Source organism: Girardinichthys multiradiatus, chromosome 10 (assembly GCF_021462225.1).
Source record: "Girardinichthys multiradiatus isolate DD_20200921_A chromosome 10, DD_fGirMul_XY1, whole genome shotgun sequence".
Classification (NCBI taxonomy): Eukaryota; Metazoa; Chordata; class Actinopteri; order Cyprinodontiformes; family Goodeidae; genus Girardinichthys; species Girardinichthys multiradiatus.
The window spans coordinates 4202410-4211197 of record NC_061803.1 but is presented as its reverse complement, the minus strand read 5'-3'; the positions used below and the strand labels follow the sequence as shown (position 1 = coordinate 4211197).

The 8788-nt window shown below is 39.9% G+C and overlaps 1 protein-coding gene across 1 annotated transcript; it reads left to right on the top strand.

Annotated features, from left to right (window-relative positions):
- The first annotated feature begins 249 nt into the window (after positions 1 to 249).
- Positions 250 to 8450, top strand: LOC124875420 (troponin T, slow skeletal muscle-like). The gene is made up of 13 exons (XM_047377575.1): positions 250 to 535; positions 3378 to 3407; positions 3508 to 3521; positions 3604 to 3630; positions 3806 to 3821; positions 3929 to 3989; positions 4066 to 4182; positions 4278 to 4355; positions 4437 to 4550; positions 7468 to 7577; positions 7690 to 7780; positions 7863 to 7903; positions 8223 to 8450. The coding sequence occupies exons 2-13, from the start codon at positions 3385 to 3387 to the stop codon at positions 8266 to 8268; spliced, it is 738 nt and encodes a 245-aa protein (XP_047233531.1). The 5' UTR covers positions 250 to 535; positions 3378 to 3384; the 3' UTR covers positions 8269 to 8450.
- The last annotated feature ends 338 nt before the right edge of the window (positions 8451 to 8788 follow it).

The following is an 8788-nucleotide window of genomic DNA, read 5'->3' as shown; positions in this document are numbered from 1 at the left end:
AACTTACTCGCCTTCGCTTCTCCAAAGTCCTTCCAAGCCCTAGCGGATCTGTTCCCAGCCTCCTCGCTGCAGACTCTCCAGGACACCCTCAGATGTTCTTGATCTCCATTTGTCTCAGCTCCAACCACCTGTCTTTGTCTCTTGTTACAGGAGTGAGGTCAGCCATAAACCCTCCCCTCATTATCCCTTCTGGCAGACTTCATCTCATGCCTCCAAAAGCCACCAGTGATCCACATCCAGTCTCCATCCAATCTTTTCCAAATTAAGCGTCGGATTTGCGAACATTTGTCATTGTAGTTCTGCAAGGACGAACAGTTGTCCATCCCTTAACCCAACTGTCAGATGGATCCTGTCATTTGGCCGGTTATTGGGAGCTGTTTGGTTCAAATAGGGACAGTTAGTCCCAGAAGTGGGATGGTCTAAGCAGCTTTACGCATTCTCCACGACATTTCCACAGGATCCCCTTTATAAAGTCATGTTTCTGTCCGCTTCTCGCTCTTCTCAACGCCATCAGTGAACATCCGTTACCGTCCAGGTATGTGCTTTAATCATCTTCTGGTGTTTATCTTACAAGCCTTTCCGGAAAGCAAGTATTTTTCTCTATAAGATGCATGTGCAGGCATTCTAAAATAGAAAAGCAACCAAATAGTGTTTTTATTTTTTTCATTTATTTCTACAGTAACATTGTTGTATTATATTTACTGTCAAAAACACTTTAAATCTTCTGTCACAATTTAAATACATACTAGTTCTAAGACAAACCGCTTTTTACAACAGTGAATGAAATAGTAAATCTTTAATCTCTCATAGGCGATATTTAAACTGTTTGTTTCGCCAATAGAAACCTTTGACAGAACTATTTACAATTAAATAAAAATGGCAGAACATAGGCCTACTAAAGATGGTGTGTAAGGAATGTAGACCCAAGACATGATGTATTGGGATACATTTAGGCTGCTGTCACGTGTTTTTCTTATTAATGTGAGTGTTGATGAAAGCGTTTTATAGCTTTGAAATTAAACGTGGTGATCATCAGACTAACACATTTATTTCTGATGCCCATGGACTCCCTGTCCATCTGACTCTTTCAGCCAATTTAACGTGCAGCAAAGCAGCCATGTCATGAATTCCTCTCCAAATCCTTTATCGGCCTTCTATCCATGGAGTTGTTTACTCAGATCCACCTTCTCTGACATCTTAGCTGCAAATCTGACAATGAAAGCATCTGAGAGACTGTCTCAGGGGACAGTTGTCTTCTTTTCAGCTCAGATGAGGTAACAGTTTATAGCCTAATTCAGACAGCAATTAGATGGAATGACAATATATACTTTAATATAAATAGCAACCAGCCAAAATGCTTAATATCTCCTTCCCAAATTCTTTCTTCCAAATTAAATTAAAGGACAGCTGGCCTCTGAGTCTTTCTTTCCCTGCAGGGTAACAGCGCTCTGTCCTCTCATCCTTCCAGCCACTGCTGTTTGCAGCCCATTAGCTACAAACGTCATTATTTCTTTTATTCCTTCTTCCGTCAAAGCCCAATGTAGTCATGTACGCATAAACTCAGATGTTTACATACACTGCAGAAAAAGGAACACATCTCATTACATTAAATCAGACTAAACTTTTCCTGTTTTAAGTCAGTTAGGATGACCTAAGTTATTTCTGTTTGCTAAATGCCAGAATAAGGAGAGGATTTTTCAATATATTTTTACTTTGTCTTAATTCAAAATCAAGTTCACATACATTTTCTTAATATTTAGCGGAATTACCGTTTAATATGTTTCATTTTGGTCAAATGTTTTAGGTTTCCTTCCTCATGTTTCTTAAAAACAGTTTGCTGGAATTTTGGCCCATTCCTCCTGACAGACCTGGTGAAACTGGGCCGCCTTACACACATACACCTTCTCAGCTCACAAACTTATCAGGACTTTGCGATGACCATCCCGGAACATTGACTTAGTTGTTCTCAAGCCTCTCAGTAACTAACTCGCCAGTATGTTTCGGCTTATTGTTCATCTAACTTCCTGGCTGATGGTGCTGCTTCAACATTTCACACAATGTTCTTACCTCACTATGACATCTGTGTTCTGAAGTACACCATCCTGTAGATGATGATGGTCAGTATTTCTCAGTGTTTCTAATTAACGTGGCACCTTCAGGCATCTGGACCCAAGGATGAACCAAAGCTGTTGAGATGCACATGTCTCCTGATATCTTGGCTGATTTGTTTTTGATTTTCCCACTTGGAGCGTGTCTGAGATGTTGACTTAAAAAACATCCCAGGATGTGACTCTATTTAGGTCAAATGTTGGGAATCAACCTATCAAACGCTGACAAAACCATGACATCATCATCTGAGTTTTCCCATATCGTTTAAAGGCATAGTGATCTCTAGTGTATCTAAATATCTAAATTTAAAGAAAGTTTGTGAAACTGGTGTAACCTTCTGGGTTTATTTTTGTTTAATAAATAATGAGATAAGGAAGTCTGGGGTTTGTAGTTTAGCTCAAATTAGTTTAGATTTAAATTATTGTACAATGCATTAAATAAAAGATTATGTTAAAATCAAGGGTGTACTTACCCTGGTTTTTGGTCTAATAATAATAAAAATATAATTCTGAAGGATTGCTAAGTTGTATTTAGTTTCTGTCATTTACTTGTCAACATATATAAAAAATGTGTGGCACTTCAGGCTATAGGGAGTAAATTTAGCATTAATTGATGCACTCACTAAAGCTTTGTGAAGCAGCTGGAATTAAAGATTCGGATTCCAGTCTTTATCAATTAAAAGGAAAAGCCAACATAATGTCTTTAGAATAGAAATAGAAATAGAAATATCTTTTGGTGTCCCTCATTGGGGAAATTCAGGTGTACTTGCTGCAAAGTGACAAATTGAAGCATGTAGATTCACTCAAAGGTAAAATCCAATAAAAAAAAAATGAAATAGGTGACTATACAAAAAAAAACAAAAAAAAGTACAGTAACTAAACGGCACAGTCAGATTCAAATAGATGTTCAACTGAGTAAGATAAAATAAAAGAATGTACAAACTCATTTTATATTTGTGTATTAACACAGCGTATTCACACAAAATGTATAAGAACTGCAAATAACAGCAGGGATGTCAACAACTTATTGAGTTCGTTGGGAGCAGTGATGGTTATAAAGTCTAACCGCTGCTGGGAGGAAGGACCTGTGGTAACACTCCTTTGAGCACCTAGGATGCAGCTCTCTAGCTTCATGCATAGGGTTGGAGATATTGACCAACAATGATGTTAATCTGAATGAAGAAACCATTAGCACTGAAATCATTGAGACGTTTCTGCTTTTCCTTTCTACAACAATGCTGAATGTCTTATCTGCGGTTTTCTCTCCAGCGTCATCATGTCTTCTGTAGAGGAACATGGGTGAGCCAATCAAGTCCAAGTTTCAACATTTATATCATTAAAGCCCCTCATATTAATGGCGTGTCTGATATTCTTCCAACTCTCTTTTATTTGTATTTAGAGGCCTTCAGGAGGGTAAGAACATTCACTCATTAATTAAGTGAATCTGTTACACCTTTTCTCTCGGCTCTGTCTTACCGCTGCTGTTTTTCTACAGATGAAGAAGAGGAGCAAGGAGAGGGAGGTGAGCCTGTGTTCACTGTGAACAAATCTTATAGTTAAACTTTATAATACGAGAAACTCCACGCATATCAAACTCATTTGGTTGAACGTGATTCACTTTAACCTGTGGTGGTTTTTTTCAAAACAAAACCAAATGATTCATGTTTTCTGTTGCTGTTCTGACGACCATGTCGAAGAACGCCCCAGATACAAGTAAGAACTTGTCACATTTTACCTACAAATAACCAAACAGGCTAAATTAAAACATGAATATTTGATGCAAATATATTTCAGTGTGTTGTAATGTGACATTATCTCAGGCCAGTGGTCACACAGCACGGCGCACCAAAACTCCCTGAAGGAGAGAGGGTTGACTTTGACGTACGTTCCTTCAATCATAACTCTAACAACTGCATCCAAAACAATCATGAGTAACCATTACTCTCCCTGCTGTTAGGACATTCACAGGAAAAGGATGGAGAAGGATCTTCTGGAGCTGCAGACCCTGATTGATGTTCACTTTGAGCAGAGGAAGAAGGAGGAAGAGGAGCTGATTGGTCTCAAAGACAGAATTGTAATGTTCCTCAGGTTTTCTCCTAAAAAGGATTCCTCAGGCTGAATGACAATTCTGACTGAATGATTTTGTTTTTATTCATTTGTTTAACGTAGGAGAGAAGGAGAGCAGAGAGAGCCGAGCAGCAGCGTGTGAGGGCTGAGAAAGAGCGGGACAGACAGACACGAATCGCAGTAAATAATTATGAAATTACACACATCGTTTATTCAAAAACTCTGCTCAGTAAAACACAACATCGGAGGATAACTTTTCAGGAAGAAAGACAGAGGAAAGAGGATGAGGAAGCAAAGAAGAGGGCAGATGATGAGGCCAAGAAGAAGAAGGTCCTATCCAATATGGGGGCTCATTTTGGAGGTTTCCTTGCAAAGGTCAGTGGGGTTTCTTAGCAGGCAGATGGCAAACTGTACAAGTACAGCTCCAAAAATTACAATTTCATGAAAAAGTCCCAAGGTTTTTTGTCACTCATTTCAGAAAGTAAAAATCATAAATTATATTGATAAATGACACAGAGTCAAATGTTTCAAGCCTATATTTCTTCTAATTTAGAATATTGTGGCTCACAGATAATGAAAACCCAAAATTGAGTGTCTCACATTATTAGAATATTGTGAAAAGGTTAAAGGCTGGAAACTCACGGTGTCACACCCTAATCCGCTAATTAACTCCAAACCTGAGTCTGCTGAGCCTCTATCTGGTCTCTCAGTCTGGGTCCATGGGAGACATAATCGTGGAGAAGACCGCTGACTGAACAGATGTCCAGAAGATAGTTAATGACACCCTCCACAAGGAGGGAAATCCACAAAAGGCCATTGCTAAAGAGGCTGGTTGTTCACAGAGTGCTATATCCAAGTATATTAATAAAAAGTTGAGTGGAAGGAAGAAGTGTGGTGGAAAAAGATGTACCAGCAAGAGGGATAACCACAGCTTTGAGAGGATTCTTTAGCAAAATCCTTTTAAGAATCTAGGACAGCTTGACAAGGAGTGGACTGAGGCTGGAGTCAGTACACGAAGATCCACTACATAAAGAAAAATCCTATCCTGAACCAGCAACTCCTCAGAAGCGTCTTACCTGAGCTAAGGAGAAAGAGAACTGGAATGTTGCTCAGTGATCCAAAGTCCTCGTTTCAGATGAAAGTAAAATTTACATTTTATTTGGAAATCAAGATTCCTGAGTCTGGAGGGTCCCAGAGTCTGGAGAAGTAGTGGAGAGGAACAGAATCTTCGTTGCTTGAAGTCTAGTGTGAAGTGTCTACAGTGTGTGATGACTCAGGTTGCCATGTCACAGCTAGTCAACGCAGCCATCTACCAGGACATTTTAGAGCCCTTCATGCATTCTTCTGCTGACAAACTTTATGGAGACGCTGATTTCAATTTGCACCAGAACTTAGTACCAAAAGCTTCACCAGCAAGCTGGCCTGACCTGAACCTCATAGAGAATCTATGGGGATTGACAAGAAAAAGATGAGAGACACCAGAACCAACAATGCAGATGATGTGAAGGCTGCTATTGAAGCAACCAGGGCTTCCTGAACACCTCGGCAGAACCACAGGCTGATCCACTCCGTGCAACGCTGCGTCGATTCAGTAACTCATGCAAAAGGAGTCCAAACCAAGTACTGAGTTCGAAGAAATGAAAATACTTGACATCTCTGATTAAAATGCCATTTTTATTGATTATGTGTAGTATTTTAATTTTCTGAGACAGAATTTGGGATTTTCATTATCTTTAAGTCATGATCATAAAAATTACAATAAATAAAGGCTTGAAATATTTGAATCAATGTGTAATGACTCCAAATGAGTTATACTTTCTGAAATGAGTGGCAAAAAATGTTTATTCTTTTACAATATTCAAATTTGTTGATTTGACTGGCTCAGGGCCATAACAAAAAGAGGTGCCACAGGTAAAAATGCACAAAAGGAACATTTATTAAAGATGAAAGGTTAACAAAAACTATAAATAAGTAAAATGTGCATGAGGAGACGAGGCCCAGCAGCAGAGCAGCCCACACACGTGCATCAAGAAGCAGAGAAAGCGACTTCTATCTCTCTCTCCCGGAACGAGCAAACAGACAGCTTTATATCCTCTGTGCTCTGGATCCACAGCACCCTAACCTGCAGAGAGGAGCAAAAAGGCAGACAAACAACACGAGTAACCCAGCCCTCGAGGCTTGAGCCATAACAAGTTGTATATAGTGTATGGTGCTGATGATGGCCACCATGGGCAGGAATATCATCATAATTCAGGGCACAGACTTTTGCTTTTAAGAACACTCCTCTAATTTTTAACAGGGAAGGCCAATAACATTACAGAAGCCTAATGTTAGCTTGCTTTATGTTTCCCGTTGGAACACCTAATTGTGTCAATATTTCAACTATTTAGATGTTGATGAAGTTAAAGAATTTGGAGGTAGTTCTCCCTAATTGTTCCATCAACTTTCTGTTATGCACCAGTAGCACTGGAAAGTGAAAGACCCCCCGCATGATGCTGCCACCATCGTGCTTGACAGTTAATGTTGATGGGTTTGAATGTCTCACCTTGACTTCTCCAAACATTCGTCTTGCCCCTATGGCCAAACAGCTTGCTTAAACGTGCTTCACCTTTCAGGGATGGAGCTCACCTGTGGGGGTGTGCCCCTGTGGGGAGGGGATTCATGGCGTCTGGGTTCAGGGGCAGATGTTAACAGATACACAAACGTTCTATATTGAGCCGCATTTACCACTAATTACGTCATGCATTCATAAGTACCGTGCACTTTTTGGTAAAAAAGCTGTTAGTATGTATGTTTCTGCAGGTGTAGAAGCAAGCAGGGTGTTATCTTGTATTCTCTTCATTCTTCTTTCTTTCCTTCATTCTTTTCTCCCCTTTTCCTTTTTGCCCCACCTCTCTCTCTTTCGTGCTTCTTATTTGTTCCTTTTCGTTTCTGTCTCCGTGTCCGTAACAACTGAAGTAATACCAAAGCAGTTTCTAATAAAGTTTCTTTTATAAATATCAAGCAGAACCTTAAAGCATTAGCTGTAATGCTCCACTTGTGAAAGTAAATCTGTTGGGCTTCTTCTTTGCACTCAGGCAACAATCCTGAGCTACTCTGCTGGACAGGACACGATTAGAAAAAAAAAACTTGCTTCACTGTAGACGGTGACAGTGAAGTTCCAGCTAAGGACAGGTGGAGCCTTGGTGGTTCCTAGATTGTTCCTCTGATAGTTTGAGTCAGGTGATTGATACTTGGAGGGCTTTAGTTTCTATTGCATAACAGGTGGAAGTAAAGCATGTGTTTTCTGCAGGAAGAACAAAGAAGAGGCAAGAGACAAACTGCAAGGGAGATCAAGAAAAAGACTCTAGCCGAGAGACGCAGGCCGCTGGGTATTGAGAGCCTGAAGGAGGACGGCCTGAGGTCAATAAAATGCTCACAAAACCGATTCAATTAGAAAGTTTCTTTTTAACTCTCACACTATGAAGATATATACGTGATCTTATGTTTGTCAGCATAACTTAATGTGTTACAGAGAGAGAGCCAAGGAGATGTGGGAATCAATCTACCAACTGGAGTCAGAGAAGTTCAACCTGACTGAAAAGATGAAGAAGCAGAAATATGAAGTAAATCTTCATCTAAGATCCACATCAAGCTTGTTTCCTAAACATGAGCTGACTTGTGATACTTGTCCTAACTTTTTTTCAGATCAATGTCCTTCTGAACAGAATCCAACATGCTCAGAAATTGTGAGTCAGTCATCTTTGCTGCATTGATTCTTTGCATAGATTTGAAACTCCCGGTGGAGCAAACAATGGGTTCATACAGCATTAATGCTGGAACTAACAAATATATCACAGAGTAGTGCCTGCAGCCTGAACTCACAGGAAATCCTGTCAGTGCTTCTTTGGAGACAGGAAGCACACATATAAGAAATTTGCATCGTTAAATGGAGCAGAGAACCCAACAGAAACACTTCTCCTTTTAAAAAATTAGTAACAATTGATGGTGTGTTCTGTGTAAGACTCGCTTGTGATCTGCTCCACTGCTTCTCTTGTTTTATGGCAGCAAAAAGGGCCACGGGAAGGGGAAAGTTGGAGGGCGTTGGAAGTGAGCCTTCCCACATCCGCACAGCACAAACCAACGAGAAGATGCCTCCCCAGCTTGAGGATATAGCTGCAGTTGTTTCCTTAATTAATGTGTTTCCTGTGTGTCATTTAATGTGATTTATCCCTTTAAAATCGCCCATTCAGTTAATAATGCATGCATTAATAAAATAAACATTTTTGAACAGTGTTTTTTATAGAAATTCAATTTACTGTTAAAATTTCATGCAAATAAATTAATAACTACAATTAACATACTTATATGAAAATCTGAGGTGTCCAAAGTGGGGCCTGGGCGCCATTTGCGGCCCTCTGAATCATTTTATGTGGCCCTTGAACACAATTCAAGAATAACCTAAATATGGTTTGTCAGGGTGGGTAGTAATATTGCTTTGCAGCAAGAACATCCTGGGTTTGACTCCCGGCCAGGGTTCTTTCTGCATGGAGTTTATATGTTCTCCCAGTGCAAGTGTGGGTTCTCTCTGGGTACTCTGGTATCCTCCCACTGTCCAAAAATATGTCTGTCAG

Bases quoted from the DNA above. Each gene is read 5' to 3' on its own strand.
- LOC124875420 (XM_047377575.1), top strand. From the start codon at position 3,385: ATGTCTTCTGTAGAGGAACATGG. The intron at 4,183-4,277 runs GTAATGTTCCTC...TGTTTAACGTAG, and splicing joins TTGGTCTCAAAGACAGAATT to GAGAGAAGGAGAGCAGAGAG. The intron at 4,356-4,436 runs GTAAATAATTAT...ATAACTTTTCAG, and splicing joins ACAGACAGACACGAATCGCA to GAAGAAAGACAGAGGAAAGA.